Source organism: Mycteria americana, chromosome 22, assembly GCF_035582795.1.
Source record: "Mycteria americana isolate JAX WOST 10 ecotype Jacksonville Zoo and Gardens chromosome 22, USCA_MyAme_1.0, whole genome shotgun sequence".
NCBI lineage: Eukaryota > Metazoa > Chordata > Aves > Ciconiiformes > Ciconiidae > Mycteria > Mycteria americana.
In genome coordinates, this window is record NC_134386.1 from 1492075 (window position 1) to 1509429 (window position 17355).

A 17355-nucleotide genomic window follows, 5' to 3' on the forward strand; every position below is an offset into this window, starting at 1 on the left:
GCGCGGCTCAGGTCACTGGCACGGTGCCGGTCCCCAAGCCGCGTCGCACCGGGACCCTGTGGAGCAGTTCGCCAGGGCCCAGCTCCGCTCCCTGCCCTCCCGTCCCCACTGGACCAGACCCGGGCATCGCACGGCACACGGGGCAGGGACCACCATGGCCGGGAGGGACAAGCCCTTCCCGATGTCCGTGGTCCCCCTGGTCCCCGCGAGCAGCCTCTTTGGTAACGGCATCTGCAGGAGCCCCATGCTGGTTTGCCGGCACCTTTCCGCGCACGGTGCGTGCCGAAGCGTGGTGCTGCGGAGGGTGAAACCCGGGACCTAACGCGGAGTGACAGCTCCCGCTCGCGGGACATTAACCTCGTTTGTCACTTGGCTGTCTCCAGACGCGGGGCGGCACGGCGCGGCCGCGACAGCCCGCGGACCCCGGGCTCCCGAGCAGATGGCTGCCATCCTCCGCCCCGGTTCACTCCCCGGGGACCCCCCTCCTGCGGCCCCGGGAGCAGCTGGGGAGGGCTGGGGGGTGCAGCAGGACGGGCGGCCCCGGCTGCCACCTCGTCCGCGGGGCTTTGGCTCCCCGGGGTCCTGCCGGTGTCCCCCCACGGGGCTGGATAACGCCGAGCCCCCAGGGGCCAGCCCTGCTCTGGTGCCTGCCCCGGCTCCCCTGCCCGAGGAGTTATTGGGATGGAAACCACCAGGCTCGTTACAGCCCGCCCTAACGAGCGCAGGGGAAAGGAGGCGGATTCGGGTGGCAGTCCCTGCCATCGGGGAGGTCGGCTGGTTGCGGAACCGCCGCTGGCCTGTGTGGATGTACGGGGGAATAAAATATGTAAGAACCCTCATAAAAAGCTGCAATAAGCTTCAGGAAGATAACTCGGTGCGGGACGGACTGAATTGCATTGGATTTATGCCGTTAGAAATATTGGCCGTTTAATCAGGTGTTGCAGGGAACGGGGAAGGGCAGACAGCTGGGATTGGGGGGTTATTTCCGGGAGGTGCCTGTGGCCGAGCGGGGCTGTCGGAGGGGTCTCGGGGAATCCGGCCGAGCACAGGAGGAGGTCTGGGGCCGCAGCCCGCCAGGCGCCTTGGGCAGCTCTCGTCCCAAGGAGGGATTTTTCTCATCTCACTATTTACTCTCCAGCAGCAAGTTGCCGTGGGCGAGCTCCTGCCGGGGAGCTGGGAGCCGGCGCTCGGCGGTGGTGGGTACGGGGGGCTCAGCGTTAAAGTCAACACTTTTCTTTAAGCGAAGAAGTATAATAATCCATTTTAATACTGCATTTCTGGGTAATTCGTTTCCTGATGTACTGTAGATTTATCTGCTGGGATCAGCAACGGGGGAATTAGCAGCGTGACCTCCTTCTGTACCGTTCCAGCACAGCGGGAAATTCTGTTATTAACTTCCAAGACGCCCTGCCCACCCGTGGGGGGGTCATTAACTGGCCGGCCCGGGGAGGAAAATGTGTCACTGGGGCAAGGTTTAGGAACCGGGTCCTTAAATCTGGGGGTGACGCCTCTTCTGCCCGCCCTGCCCAGGAGCCCAGGGACCGAGCGATGCTCCCCGGGAAGCCAGGCTCTGCGCAGCCCCCGGCTCCGCTGGATTCTCGACTATTTATTGAGCTCGCTGGCGGGCAGCCGGGCCGCGGGTCCGTCCCTTCAGCAGCGGTGACGGAGGCTCTGCTCCGTGCCAGGGGCGAGCGTTTGCTTTCGCAGGGGTGCGTGCTTTAGAGGAAAGGTAAAGCAATGTTTTTCTCAGCCCGTGGATGAAGCGTGTTCAGCAGACGCGGCCCCAGACTGCATCCTGAACTTTTAACTGATTAGATTTAGAAGAGGGAAGGAAGGATGTCTAATTGTTTAATTTCCACAATTATAAAAATATTTATAAATTATTAGAACTGATGGCAGCAATTACACTGTGATTAAAGCTGGTCTACACTTCATCAACGGCCCTTCAGTTATGTAGCCTTATTTATTTATTTTCACCACAAAAAATCCATTTACGGTGGCATTGCTGCCAATAATGAATCATACTTATTCACTGCCTGCAAAGGACTCATTAATCCGATGATGTTGCTTGTTATAGGAACGGTGCTGCGCAGAAAATGTGGTCACTGGACTTCGGCAAGAGGAAATTTAATTTCAGTGGATAGGAAAGCAAAGCAGAGCTAAAAATCACAACGTCTCTCCCCGTGTGCGTGGTTAAGAGCTCAGCGTTTAAGCCGGCCGCGCGCTCCCCTCCTGACTCGCTGTTAATTTTCCCTCCCGTCCCTCGTGCAAGCTGGGCATCGCTGGCAGAGGGATCATCTCTCTGACGGCCATTCTTTTAAGATGAGGTTGTGCCTGGGAATAAAAGAGGGCGACCTGCAAAGCTTCCCCTCTCAGAGGGAAACACCCTCTTTCCAGGCACTCCTCCTGCCTCGGCGGGAGACGCGGGGCCGTCGGCGTCGGCGGGCTGGGGCCGGTGCTCGGCTCCGACCTGTCCTCCCGTGGGAGCATCGCCGGGCTGGGAGCTGCGGCTGCAGCGCCCACTGCCCGCCCACGGCCTCGCTCCAGGCCAGGATTTAGGTGCCAGAAAGCAGCACAAGCTCCTTTTTTTTTTTTCCCCCCAGTTCCAGTTCAGCAGAGCACTTGAAAATATGCGTAATTTTATATAAACGATTGGTCCCATCGAGGAATTCACCGCGGCTGCTGTACCTAAATAGACTTTGCCTTTCACAAAGGGCTCCCTCGGCTCCCAGCCCTTGGCTTTGACTCAGCAAAACGGCCGATCCCCTTCGTGCGCGACGTCCCAGCCCTCCTCCTGCCTCCACCAGAACACGGCCGCACGCGGGATTTCACCTCTCCTAACACACGTCCTTGCCGAGGCCCAGAGCTGCATCCCGGGGTGTCCCCACGCCACCTAGCCCAGAGCACCTGCAGCGTCAGCTGGGGGTTCCTGGGGACAGAAATGACACCCTCGACTCCTGGGCAGGCTTCGTCTTCAAGCCACTTTCCACCAAAGCGGCTCCTGGACCGGGTCCTTGGAGGAATTCCCGGGGCTGCAGCGAGGGTTCCCCCGGCTCAGGTCCCCTGTCCCAGGCGCGATGGCTCCCCGGGATGTGCTGATCCGGCACCTGGTCCCGCTCCTCCCCTGCCCTCCCTCCCCACAGCCCCTCTCTTATAACCTGCTGAGCAGGCTGATGTCCTCAGAATCGCAGAATCATAGAGGTTGGAAAAGACCTTTAAGAGCACCGAGCCCAACCGTAAACCTAACACTGCCCAGCCCAGCACTGCACCATGTCCCTACGCACCTCATCCCAGCGGCTCTTAAACACCTCCAGGGATGGGGACTCCACCACGGCCCTGGGCAGCCTCTTCCAGTGCTTGACCACCCTTTCAGCGAAGTAAAACCTCCTCACATCCAGTCTAAACCTCCAGCACGTCCAAGTGAGTGGCAAGCTGCGGCGTGTCACAGCGGCGTCTCGGGCAGCCCCGCGACCTGTTCAACTCCTGTTGACTTAAACGTAGAGGAACAGCTCGCTCGTGGGTTAACAGAGATGCTGCGGGGAGTTACAAGACAACTTCCCACCGGGGCGGAGGTGTCACCGTCGCCGCAGCAGACGCGGTCCTGGTCCTGTAACGGGCTAGCCGAGGTGGCAGCGCTGCAGCGAGCGCTTTAACGTGCGTTTGTTAAGTGTTTCCCAAGTGGTTTGTTGCAGGCTGGGACAAAGGCAGCTCTGATGTTAAAATAACGGGCTGCGGCTTCCAGCTGGCAGATTATTTTTGTCATTCGTGGATGTTTAAAAGTGTTCGTGTGCTGTCGGTACGCAGCCTGTGGGAAGGGCTGAGTTACCAGAGGCCTGTGCGGAGAAGGGGACAGGAAGTTTTAAGCTCTGAATTTATTATTTGTGAGAATTCGTCGCTACTCGAGGTGCTGTAATCGTCCTTCGCAGAAAGCAGGATTAGAGCTGTGTGGTCGGGGCAGGTTGAAGCAGCGCTTTAAAGGGCTGAGCCTCGCAGGAGTAACCAGGGGTTCCCCTGCTGCGCCCAGAGCATCAGCTACAGCCCAGGGTTTCAAGAGGAAGGTGTGTAAAAACAGAGCAGAGCAAAAAAAGAGGATTTAAAGCAGCGAAGGCAGGCGCTTGCAATTCCTCGTGAGCTATTGCAGCTGGGGGAGGTAGAGAGCAATCGTAACAAGTAAAGGTGAGGCGAAGTGAGAGCTGATTACAGCGATTTGTAAAATCTGAAGTGTGACGGCGATTCAGTGGCTCGGGAGAAGGGAAGGGAGTGAGCAGCGAGGAACGGTGTGTCATAAAGAAAAGATTCAGCTGCGTTTGGGCTGTCACAGGCAGCGAAGGGGGGGAGCTCCAGCTGGAGGGAGAGAATTTATCCAGGAAAGGTCAGAGCGAAGCCATTTCACATCAGCTTTTCATGAAAGCCTCCACAGAATTAATGACACAAACTCCTCTGCAATGCAATACTGGAATACTTGACCTATTTTTCTACTTTGAAGGCCCACCGAAAAACTTGAGGCACTGTAAGAGCTTCCTATTCCTCCAGTTTTTAGGAGGAGGGAGTAAGTATTAATTTCTGACTCGCTTGCCATTGTGCTTAGTACCTACTTACTGCTTTTTTCCCCCCATAATTTATGCATGTGGCATTCCTCTGTTGTGAAATAGGCCAAGAGACGCAGGCAGCAATCGCCGAGCCCGTCTGCTTCATCTGTATAAGCCTGTGCCGTGCACACAGTGTCCAGTTGGCAGCTAAGATAATCAGCCTACGGGCACTTTAAATGCTCGTTACAGTACATTTTATTCGTCAGTATTTAATAAGTAATGATTCTGAAAAGCTCGGAGCGTGGTCTGTGCCCATACCATCTCCTGCTGTGTTCCTGTCAAAATGGATAAGTTAAACCGGGTTGAATCTGGTCGATTTTTGGATGAATACCCACCAAGGAATTTCTAGATGCCGTAAGAAGTTGCAGTTATTGAGCAGGAGGAGCTCTTTTGCTTGACTTAGTCCTACATAGCGCAAAAAAAGAAAGGAATGGCTCTGTGCCGGGAAGCCAGGCACGGCTTTCTGTGGCTGTGTGTGTGCGCAGAGTCCCCTTTGCTCGGATTGCAGGGGGTTACTCCACCATTGCACAAGCGGCTCCAAAAGGGACCGCGTTGGCTGGTCGGCTGTGCTTCATGAGGGACAGGAGGGTAAGAGTTCTCTGGTGTCCCTCGACGAAGTGACTAAGTCTGGAAGGCAGCAGCTCGCGGCAGGGAACAGCTTACAAAGCTTAAAACAAAGTTTTTTAAAAGCCCGTGTTCTGGTAGCTCCACCGCGGCCTCAGAAGCCTGCGGCAGGCTGGCCGTGCGGGTGGGCTCGCACAGCCCGTGCCCTGCACCGTACAGGGGCTGGGGAGAAGTCACGGTTACTTGTGAAGCTCTTCAAAGTACTAAAATAATCTTTACTGAGAGTGCTTTATGAGCACAGTGATCAACTGCTGCAGATCCAGCAGCTATCCTTCAAAAGCAGATCGGAGTAAGTCTTTTCTGGGAAGAAAACTTTCCCATTATCTCAGTGCTTTGGCAATTTGTATCGTGACTTGTTACTCATCCGGTGAACTTGATGGGGATTTACAGCTGGTGTAAGAGGATCATCTGCTCGTACAGCACCTGGGGCCAGCAGTGCTCTGCCACAAGGATTTGATGCAGCTGAAGGAAGAGATCCAGCAGCAAGCAGGCGGAGGAGGCTCTGCAGCCTCTCGGCTTCCCTCCCCGGGACAGACCCGCTTCTTTCTGGGTTGCAGCGGACAAGAAGAGAACCATGAAAGCTGGGTCCTTAATTCTCCTGACTGCTGGGCTGTAGAATTGGGTATTAACCCTCTCTCTCTCATCTCGGAGACCCGATTTCGCTCTCCACTCTGCTGGTGCCTGTTCATCAGCAGAGCTCCCGCTGGCGGCAGCGATACCGAAAGCCCTGAGCGGGTCGGCGTCCGTTAACTTGTGCACTGTACGGTTTTGCACAGGGCAGGCTGGAACACTTCAGACACAGAGAAAGAAACGGGGGGAAAACCAAAGGGAAGGACATTTAATGCTTTTAAATCATGAGATTAAACACCTCTATTAATATCTGCTAGAAATTGCTCATAGGGATTCTGGCATATGTCATTATGGCACATAATTCCACTACAACTATCTGCCATCTTTCCCTAAATTGTTTATAGCTCCTTTATGTTCTCCGAGCAAACTGCAGCACAAAGCTGTGGCGTGTCTGGTGTCACCACCAAGAAACAGACTCTTTGCACTAACAGCCACATGACAAACTTCCTTTTTTTAAAATTTAATTACTTGACCTTGTGTGACCACTTCATTTTATGCATCATTTTTACAGTCTAAGTGGTCCCTGAATACAGAAAATGTAGGGGTGCATGAGTGATGATGATTTTTTTTCGACTGTTCAAAAACTACTATAGGATTCCAGAATTAGTAGCTAAAGATGAAAAGGACATCACAAAACCAACAATGCTTTCGCAGCTGCTCTTCGGTTTTCCAATTTCTGTCGTAAGTTTATTAGCAAGATCTTGCTCCGTACATTTTGACTCGAGGCCTTGTACAAATCTGGCAGGTCACTTCGTTGTTAGGACTGTAAGTTCCGGGATCGCAAACCACTGTGAAGAGAACACAGGCAGCGTTTCGGCCAGCTCCCCTCTGCCTCGGCCAGGGCTGGGACTCTCAGACAGCACCACGTGCGTGGTGAGTGAGATCTCGTCCTTCCCAAGCTCGCTGAGCCTGCCCCTCGCTAAATACCCCGAACTCCAGAACTAGAGTAGGCGCTGCTGGCAAAAGATCTTTTAAACCAGCTGAGTGTCTTCTAGCAGCACTGCCATTAAGGTAATTGTTTCTTATTTGCTCTATATCCTGAGCATAGTCACTCACCACTGACCTGGAAGAAAAAAAATCCGCTTCACTGCTTCCACTTACTCTATTTGGAAATAGTTACACCTACGAGCGCACTAACAAACACCGCCAGCTTGTTTTCTGTTCCTGTTACAATTTTTTTTTTAAATCTGCGATGTGAATGTCTTTCCAAAAGATGAATGGAAATACTGTTACTTTTGACACTGATATTTACCAAATACTCTTCAGAGAGACCTGTGGTCGGAGCTAACAGGCTCTATTTAAATCAATGTATTTTATATTTACCGCAGCAACTAGCGCAGTTCTTGTGGGTGATATCGTTTTTCCCAAAACCTGGTCGGCAACTGTCAATGTGAGTAACTGAGAAACTGTTGTCCACATAACGTATTGCAGGAACAGTTTGAGACTCGTGCTTCAAAGCGTACATTTGCTTATTGAAAAACTCTCCAATTCGATCTCTTGCCTAAAATTCAGAAACAGTGGAAGAATAAAAAATAGTCAGTTGTTTTTTCTTGATTTAAAAATATCAGTAAATACTTTACAGTCCTGATTTCCCCCACACGCCGCCCTGTCACCTTAACTGGGAGTCTCCCTTTGGCTTCAGGGGGCCTGGGATCAGACCCAGTACGCGATCTGATCGCATGTTTTAACATTGAGAAGCCAGAGAGAACAGACTTCAGAAATCAGCTACAATAGATTTACTTTAAATTGTATTTCATTTACCAAATCATAAATGAAAGATTTAGTTTAGAGAACTGGAAGTTCAGTACACTGATATAAATACTAATGTTTGTAATTCTTTATTCTTAGAAGTAAATATACAGGAAATAATGAGCCTGATTTTTTTTTTTAAACTGTTTGGCTCAATTTGACTTTTAAAAACAGTTTTCCATCCTGAACTGAATTATTTGAAAGCCATGAATCATCATTTACAATTATATTAATCCCATAAAATCTGGGTGAAGCTGGATGACTACCAGTCAAATCTGCAGATGCTAAGACTTGTGTTAAATACACAGAGAAGACACAAGGGCCGACACAGAACCTCTTGAACTCTCATGTTTGTCTCATCTTCACAATCGTAAGGAACCTGGTGGCAAACTTCTTCCCATCCGGGTGCAAAAGGATTTACTATGGGTGGGGGGAAAAAAGATACATGCACGTGCGTTGAAGAATACGTTACAGTGAACTCTAATACCTCAAGCAGGTATCTTGAGGTTCATTTCAGAAAACATCGACAAATAAAATGCATTACTGCTTTTAGCATCTTACGGTGCTCGCTTCATCCTATCGTGCTTAGTTTGCCTCTAATTAGTGAAGAATTGTGAGGTTTTTTCTTTCACCGGTTGCTGCCTGCAGTCAAGATTGTGTTTTGAAACAGTTCTTTTGATTGAGTGCATTTGAATGTTGACAAACGAGTGACAGATGCAAGGGAAAAAACAGATTTGGTCCTGGTGGTTTCTAGCCAGTTACTTAAATGGCTTTGTTCCAGTAAGAGTCAGAGGTCAACCAGTAAAATACTGGGGGAGAAATACGTTAAGCTGACAGGAAGAATGGAACCAAATTCTCACACAATACCCTCAGGTTACAGAAAGGGCTGAAGTTTTACATAAAGTTAAAACCTTTGGGTCCTCAGTTTGTTCCGAATGTTTATTGACTTTACTGAGGGGAAAATGCCCACAAAACTGTTCCATAACCTGTTGGATGGTCCCTCTTGGCACACGGTGAGAACAGCTACAGGAGAGAATGTGGTCAAAGCATTAATGAATAACTTCCTTTCCTCAGTGATAAAACATCTCTATATTAGGGCAGCCATCAGGGTTGATTTAACCTGTTTTGCAAGGCAATATAGCCTCGCCACATCAGTATTACCATAAGGGAACTGTGAGGCTCTTGCTTTTAAGCTCTGTGCAGTTTCCTAGAATCAAGCAAAACCACAGAGGTCACAGACTTATTAAAAATCAAATAATGAAGCCCAAATAGGACCATTTTCCTTTTTTTACTAAAAAAAACCCCAAAACATGGCATCTTATCGCTATCTCCTTTCAACAATCCTTCCAAACTGCACACCTTGAAAAAATAACACTTCTCGCTAAGGTTGCGAGAAGTACAATACTACAAATTCAACATATAAACTGCATTTTAGCTCCATCTGTGGGCTAGTAAGAAAAAATACAGGGACTCCGAAAGAAAGCAGGGAAACAACTTTCGAAGGTATACTTGACCTTAATGTATTTCAGATGTTGTTTCGTACTCTCAGGTTGTTTATAAAAATAAAGGATCCCCCCCAAACAAACACTGGAATCTGTTACCTTGAAAACTAACAAATAGTTCATGCAGGAGGCCTTGTTTTGGTATCTTGACAGAATGGCATTTGTAGGATGACTCTATGATGTGACACGTCAGATCAGAGATGATGTTATTTAAGATTTTCTTTAGTTCCTCAAAGAACTGGCCGTTAGCTGCTAGCTCGCATTCCTTAGTAGTAAAGCGAACAAATACCTGATATGCATGGTCAGCTTCCCTGTAGGCTGTAAGAAAAGAGTTTGTGTGTGAGTTCTGCGCTGTAATCACAGATGGAATCTTATACAGAATGTTATCGTCTGTATGAGTGTACTTTGTATCTAAAATACGGGCTCTTATTCAAAAGTAAACAAATAAATAAAGCTTACTCATTAACCATAACAGGACAAATTTGTCCTTGCCAGAGCTGGCTCAAATAGTAAGGGGCATTTTAGTTTGAAATGTACAGGAATTTATACGCTTAAGCTAGAGGCTCCGCTCCCAAATATTAAAACAAAAAAGGGGGCAAATAGTAAAATAACACCGAACTAGCATGTCTATGGGGTTGTGTGACTGCAATGGATTGGCATTACGCAAAACCGTTCTGTGCGATTACGGTGTAGGAATGAATGTTTTTTAAAGTTATTTTAAACGTTGGTGCTTCTCAAGCATTTTGGAAATGTTATTTTGTGGGTGGGGGGGCAATATTGGCGAACGGCGGTTACAAATGGTGGAAGAAGGCTCGAGCGTGCCGCTCGAGCAGGCGGGGCAGAGGGCTCATTCTGCATCGGCGTATGTTCGGTTTGGTAATCTCTCTCGTGGGAGACTGCACTCAGACACGAGCTTCCTTTTCAGATCTTGTATATCACGGGCATTATTGTAATTCACTTTGTTCTTATTAAGGGTAGAGATTACGTTATCCTTCGAGTTGCCTACATTCTTGGTAGCAGTTATTTAAAACTTCCAAAACTGGGAGAGGGGGTGTGTGTGTATAAATATTAAAAAATGTATTTTTTATTCTGGGAGAAAATGTTAACTAATTATTTCTTTTTAACAAGCCTTGCAATAAACATGTACTCCACAAACCCACCAAACTACAAAGGCTACGGGCATTAGTTTACTGGTAAGTTAGCAATCTTACCGTATACCATGAATTTATATGCCTCAAACATTTCTCTTTCTTCTTGTGTCGTAGTTTCTATGATTTTGTGAGCAAGAGTGCAAGTGTAGGCTCCAGACATGGACTCCTTAAAACCCATCACCATCAGCTTTCCTGTTTCTGTAAGATTCACATACATTCGCCCTAGAACAGAAACAGGAAATACTTGATTACTGGAAATGTTCAGCTTCTGATGATCTGCTCAGTTAGAACATTTGAAGATGAGGTCTTGCTCTTGTACATGACAGTGATCCGTGTTAGTCTGAAACAGGCTAAAATTTATGACCTTTAGGACTTATTGCAAGTTTCCTCCTATCTCAAGCATTTGAAAATTTTAGAGGGAGAAGAGAAACATAGCCTAATGTCAGAGCTCGTGGAAAAATTTGACAAAGGACCAAGTGACTATTTGGATCCCCCATCCTATTGCAGGGTGGCATCAACAGAAACAAGGAAAATATGTGATTTCATGTACAGTAATCTACTTAGCCATTTGTGGTTGACTTCTTCCCTTGTAAATAGAAAACAGAAACTATTTCTCTATCTCAGCATACTTTCCTGATTGCCTCCCCGCCCCCCGAGGCAGAGGCTGTTTCTGAGTTTGTGATAAAGTACTGTCAAAAGCCTATTCTATTAGTGACTGGGGAAAAAATGGCTAAGGCAGGCAGAGTGGAAACCCTTTGTAGTCCAAACCAAAGCGACTAACCTTCTAAATTTTTTCCATCTGGACCAACCCACAAATACTTGGGATCTATTACTTCTTCTTGAGAACGAGCCAAATCCATACATACTAGAAACGGGCTGTTTGTAAACACCTTAACATACACGTTAACTGCAACACAAGAGAATAAGGCAAATGACGTGGAGTGCTTCTCTTGAACGAAATTACCAAAATGCTCATTTCAAAAATATATTTAATGTAATGCTAAGTTTAACTTTTCATGTTTGGACTTGGAAAAGGTTAATCTTTTATCTCCATGTGCTCTTATTAATATCACGGAACTGTCCACAGCGTGGCTGGTGCTGACTGTACGTAGGAGACACAAATCGCATCGCAGGGTCACAAAAAGCACCGGATTTTGAGCCTTTTGCAGAGTGGGACCCTCATTCGGACGTTAAATTTTCCGAAGTGTTTCTAGTAGCACCATGGGACAAATATATTTCTAAACCCGTCCCCCCTCGTTACTGTATGCTGTCAGGATCGTATTCTGGAGTCTCCAGCACCGTGTTGAGCTTGGTTGTGTCGCTTCCATGTGTAGCGTTGTCTACATAATGATCACTGTACTTAAAACTCCATTTTAGAAGTCTAGTAAGACCTAAATATATAAAAAGACAAGTTTACCTTCGTGTTTGGTATCACCATAAACATAACGCTTTTCTATTAAATCAACAGAATGTTGCTCTTCCGTAGGTACAGCTCTCACTGCAGGGAAAAGGACTTAGAATGTTACAGAGAGAAATCTAAACGCGTGATCGTGAACCTTTTATTTTGTCCTAGCGAGTTTCTGTCTCTTGCTTTACATTTTCTTTTTCCCCACACCCTTTTCTTAAAAACAAGGGCTCCCACTTGTTGCTGACTTGCCAGTTTTGGTTGCTGTAGTGCCCAGGTTGCACATCTGATTTCATGTACCAGGTTCCAACCTAGCTGAGCCTTTCTCTTTACAAAGAGCTGATAAAATAGTTATAAAATCTAACTGGAAAGCTAAGGCCTGGTGACCGTGGGAGGGTCTTCAAGCATCTGTGAGCCTTTGCCTTTTGGGAAACAGTGGGCAGATGTCTAGGCAAGAGGGTTTCTGTTCTGAGAGCCCGCAGATGTGAAAACCATTAGAATTTGTGCTGACTCTTTCAGGCCATGGCGGCAGCCCTGCCTGACGGCTGCCGTCCAGGCCTCGGGCCGAGAGGGAGAAGGGCGATGCTGGGATCCACACCTTCCCGTCTAAAAGGGGCTTTTATCGGCACCTGCTGAAGGAAGGTCCTGCAAAGCACAACCGCCCTCCGCGGATGCCTGCGGCCCGAGCAGAGGGGCGTCCCCTGCCCCGTCCCTCGGCGGCCCCAGCCCCGCAGCCGCCCTCTGAGGAGCCCGCCCCGCGGGGCGCCTCGGAGAGGGCCCCCGTCGCCGCGGGCCTGTCCCTCCCTCCCTCGGTACCTCCAGTCAGGGCACCCAAGCCTGCCACCACCACCGCCGCCGCCATCCCCAGGAGGCCGCCCGGGGGGGAGCGCGGCCTCCCGCCGCCCCCGGCCATGCCGCCGCCCGCCCTCCCGCCTCCCCCGCGCCAACGGCCGCCGCGCGGCGCCAACCGCCCTCCGCGGGGCGGGGGGGCGCTAACGGCCCTGCCCGCCCTTCGCGCGCGCTCGCCGCTTCCCGCCCTTTTCCTCTCCTCAGCGCTGCCGGGGGACGGCGAGGCGGGGGCGTGCAGCCTCTCCTTGCCTCACCGCAGCGCTTCAGGCAGGAAGGGGGGTCCCCAGCTCCTCACTCGGCCGCCTCTTTTCTTCCTCACCCACACCCTGTGCCTTTAAAAATTTTTTTTTTTTTTTTTCTTTTTGACTTTACAGGCCTGCAGGGTCTGTGGGCCGCTTGGCTAGTGAAGGATGGCCCCGCTTCCCAGGTGCCAGGCACCGCTACGGGCTCCTGCGCTGTCACGCTTCAGCCCCATGCTTGAGAAACTACCATGTCGCTCTTCCACAGTGCGTAGTGAAATTTATTTTTGACTCTAAGGTGGTGTTTCCAGCTGTGTGGGCAAGGATAGGAAACTACGGGGGGAGGAGGGAATAGGTTCAGGCATGGGCTGTGGTCTGGCTGCTCGGCACACTGAACCTGCTCTGTAACCACAGGGACGGCCGGGCTGGCGTCTCCAACTCCATGTTTACAGTACTGAGGGCTTTGGTAAGGTAACTGCAAGCTTTGCATGCCAGGGTGTTCTTCAGCGGCAGGTTTCTGGAGCAAGGCATTATGGGACACGTACTTTCAGCTTAAAAACAAAAAACATTCCTGCCACTTGCTGTGAGAAAGACTGAAAATAAGAACCGGGCATATCCTGTTGGCTTGAAAATAAAGCTGAATGGCACATTATTACTTCAAGTACTGAGTGGTTTTTAAGTCAGCTACATGTTTTGGAAGACTTGCTTATGACTTTTAAACTCTTAAAAGTAGAAATATTTTGTTTCTAGAGTGAGTGTTATAAAAATACTCAGGAAACACAGCTGAACAGGGAGAGGAGGGTACTTGCATTTGACCACACTGCACATCATGAGACACTCAAGATCAGGAACTGTGGCCAAGCCTCTGGTGATTAGCTAAATCATATTTATTGTGCAGCCCCAGACCATGCCAGTGTCCAAAAATGATGTAATAGTATTTGCATAACAAATATGGAACCAGCCAACACAGGAATGGTCGTTATTTTTATAGATAGCTGTAAAAGTTTTAATTCAACGGTTCCATGTAAAAAAGCACTTAAGTTATGAGTTTTCTTTAATAAAGCATGCAAAAAACAAGTGTGAAAAAGAAGGTATCAAATCATTGAGGAAAAATACTTTTACTCAAGCCTGGTGGTATTTTAAAGTAGCGTCCCTCTCATTTCATGTCTTGCAAAACTCCTTGCCCTACTAAATGTGTGCACTGCCTCATTATTTCACTTCTCTCTCTTTGCAGGGAAGCGGCCACACTTTGTTCTTCCTGAGACCAAGATATTAACTCTCAAGTGGTCGGTTAAGGTATAAGAACTATGTCAGGGTTTTCATTTTTAATTTCCTTGAGCTGCTGAACAGTTCATAATTAGGACCACCTCAAAAGATCCAGCGTTCCCATGTGTTGAATGTTTTCAGTTTTACTCAAAGCTCACATTTCACGCTTACGCTGTATAGGCAAAATGATTCAGTTTTTAACGTGTCTGCTACAAACTAGTCATATTTCAGTCTGAACATCCTCTGTTCCTAAGGATGTTTATACCTATTGTCATGTAACTGTCCTACACAGCCCATCAGTCCCCAGCTTGTAAAGCTTTGTCTGTGGATTTGAGTCTTTATTAGGCTCCTGGTCTGTGTCTTTAGTCAAATGACTCATTCCTTTTCCAGGCTATGATATTTCTATGTTACTGACTGATAAATTGTCATTACAGATTTGTAAACTCGGGGAAAAAAAGCTGGTTATCGTTAAGAACAGGGTAATGGTGGGGGGAGGATTTGATAGGACAAAATGTGAAGTCATGTATTTATGAATTACTAGTTGTTTTGGTAACAGCTAGAAGCTCTCTCGGTAGGAAATGACAGAAGAGGAAAAAAAAGTCTATTGTAACCTTGTTGATCATGGTGTGCATAGGTATTTGATCATTAAACAGGCAAATATTTTATCCTAAGAAATAAGAAGAGATCTTTCCAGGAGTACAGGGTCATGGGAATGACCTGTGCAAGGCTCTGGAGAGATGTTACCAGAACACCAATTTTGCCTCTAATCTTTCAGGTGGGTGATTGAAAGCAGGGGTAATGCAAAGGAGGGCCACAGTGAGCATAGTGGCACTTTTTATAGGGCTGGCAAGCCCAGGCTCTTTTGATTTCTGCCCTTGAAATAAAAGCAGAGAGAAGACATTACTATCTGATGGTAAATGTGAGGGAAAGTGAAGATTTAAGTTAGAGAACAAACCTGGCAGTAAGAGAAAATGGCTGTGAGTAATCCTGGGATGGAAAACAAAGGGGTTTCTGATCATCATACGGTAGATTCCAGGGCTTCCTTAAAACTCATAGGAGCAAGAAACCTTCCTAATCATTAAGTGATTCTGGAAGGGCAATACAGAGATTGTCTGGAGTAGCAGAGAATTGGGCTTGATTATGCCAGATAGCTTTTTTAAGTAGGAGAACTATGTTTCCATGTTGTCTTGTGGTAATTCGCACTCACTGTGTTTGGTTTTATGTCCAAGTGATCAGGTCAGATCACAATTTCATTTGCCACTTCATTAACTTCTAAATTCTCATGTCGCACGAGTATTATTACTGATTTCTGGGCCCCTTTGTAAAAAACATATGTAGTAAATGAACAAAAATGCATTAAGTCTCCATCAATCTTCTTACCCCAAAACATTCATTTCCCGGTTTTAAAATATAGCTGAGTTGCAGGGCCAAAAAAAGCCCAACCCAAACCTAAAGCACACTGTGATGAAATAAGTATAAAACTGTAATAAACAGATGCAGCAATAACCCCAAGGGTCCAGCAGTGCAGCTGCCCTAGTCCTGCTGAAGATCATCATCGAGCCTTCCATCTACTGCATCTTGGGGTGGTTGTTTTCCTTTTGCTCTCTCGGCTGTCTCTCTGGCTCAGCAGAGTTCTGCTGCAAACATGAACTCTGTGTTGATGTCAAAGCACGCCAGGTACGGGCTGTTCTGCACTGATGTTCCGTGCTGATCTGAGATCTAGGCCAGCTATTATCTTTTTAGGCCTTTTCTTGGTAAATAGCTCTGGGCTTTGGGTGAAGCAAAATGCCATGACGAGTGCTTAGCTTGCACGTAAAATCGAGACTGCATTGGTCTGGCACAGCTCATGCTTCCTCATGAATCGCAGAAGGGTTTGGGTCAGAAGGGACCCGTAAAGGTCACCTGGTGCCACCCCCTGCCGTGGGCAGGGACATCCTGCACTAGGTCGGGTTGCTCAAAGCCCGATCCGAGTGCTGTGTAGAGTGAGCCTCCTTTTAGACTTCTGTTTAAAAGCCTTACAATTATCATTTAACAATCCCCCGAGTACTACGAGTGAAATTAACCTTTGCTTTATGAAAGAATTTTGCAACTTGCTTTTCTTTTAAATAGCAATGCTATTTTGTTAAGAAAACTGGCTAGCTTAAGTCTTATTTTACTCTTCTCTGTCATTTAACTTTAATGTACAGTCCGAGGAGTGCGATCTCGTAACAAATAATGTGAAGAAAGCAGCATTTGTTTAACAGTTGAGGCTGCCTACCATGTTTACATGATGTGTAAACAGAGCCAGGACAAATTGCACACAAAGGAAATTAAGTATGTAGGAAAGAAGTTAACTCTTTCACGTGTGTGGGCATCACAGCGCACAATTGCCACGCCAGTTCTAATAAAGGCTTAGACTGTTTGGCTCTGCAGTGTAAAATAAAATGAGTCAGAAGTCTGCCAACGCAAAATAGCTCCGTGTGGCCCTACTAAACTCTCTGTATGAATAGCTACTGTCCTTTGAGTGACCTAACCCAAGTCGGCACAAACGGCTTTCCCGCGCTATTTTGGGTGTTAGCGCTTGCTGCAGGCTTTAAAGATGAAGGGCTCCCTAAGATGCCAACTGGTATTTCTGAGCGGCTGTCCGTAACGGGCTGCGGATCCATTTGTCTTGCTGGTGACCCTTTCGCAGATGGGGCTGTCAAATGGCTTCCCACCTGGCAGAGCTGGGGGGAAACGGAGCACGCCTCTTGTCAGATGCGCTTGCAAGCGGAGACGCGGGTCGGAGGGAACTGTTGACCTAGCTCGAGATGCGGTGGGCAGCTGGGGATCTGTGCGATCACCCGGCTGCCTTGGCCCTGGATGCGGGAGCGTGTCTCAGCCCTCAGGGGAGCGCTACTCTTGTTAGGTTGGTTTATGGCTCCTGGAGCTGCTCCCCTTGGTCCCACTCCTGACAGTATGCCTGCCCGAGGACCTGCCATGGCTTCTTGACCTGTGGAGCCACCTCTGATGGCGGGGAAAGAGCTTATCTCCCATGGAGAGGGACGCTTTCTCTAAAGCAGAGGGTTTCCAGTGTTTTGGTTTGGTCTCTTAGTGTTGTGTGGGAGCAGGGCTGCTCCCGGCTTCGCCCTCTGCCCGTGCTGTCTTGCAGCCCGCTGTGTGCTGGCCATTGCCTCTGGGTTCCTGCTGCAGGACGGCCTCGCCTACAGCCTTGGCCAGGCTGCCGGAGGAGAGCGCGGCGCTCGGGCTGGCGTCAGCCTCCCCTTCTGGAGATGCTCTTCACCGTCCGGTGCCGTTTGTCCCACGAAAAATGGCTGGGGCCTCCCTTCGCTCCCCAAAACACACGCTGTGCTCTCAGCCACCCCTGCCCCG

General features: G+C 48.6%; 1 protein-coding gene across 2 annotated transcripts; it reads right to left on the reverse strand.

Moving 5' to 3' along the window:
• Window positions 1-6533: 6533 nt before the first annotated feature.
• ZPBP2 (zona pellucida binding protein 2) lies at window positions 6534-12563 on the reverse strand. Of its 2 annotated transcripts, none has more exons than XM_075523198.1 (8): window positions 12482-12563; window positions 11663-11743; window positions 11027-11152; window positions 10306-10467; window positions 9194-9412; window positions 7927-8012; window positions 7167-7344; window positions 6534-6631 (listed from the first exon to the last, which is right to left on the reverse strand). In XM_075523198.1, the coding sequence occupies exons 1-8, from the start codon at window positions 12561-12563 to the stop codon at window positions 6534-6536; spliced, it is 1032 nt and encodes a 343-aa protein (XP_075379313.1). The 2 variants fall into 2 exon arrangements, with proteins under 2 accessions (XP_075379313.1, XP_075379312.1); XM_075523197.1 differs by having other exon boundaries at window positions 12467-12563.
• Between the last annotated feature and the right edge of the window lie 4792 nt (window positions 12564-17355).

Bases quoted from the DNA above. Each gene is read 5' to 3' on its own strand.
- ZPBP2 (XM_075523197.1), bottom strand. From the start codon at position 12,563: ATGGCCGGGGGCGGCGGGAGGCCGCGCTCCCCCCCGGGCGGCCTCCTG. The intron at 10,468-11,026 runs GTTAGTCGCTTT...TTTCTGTTCTAG, and splicing joins AGATGGAAAAAATTTAGAAG to GGCGAATGTATGTGAATCTT. The intron at 9,413-10,305 runs GTAAGATTGCTA...CTTTTCTTACAG, and splicing joins ATATAAATTCATGGTATACG to CCTACAGGGAAGCTGACCAT.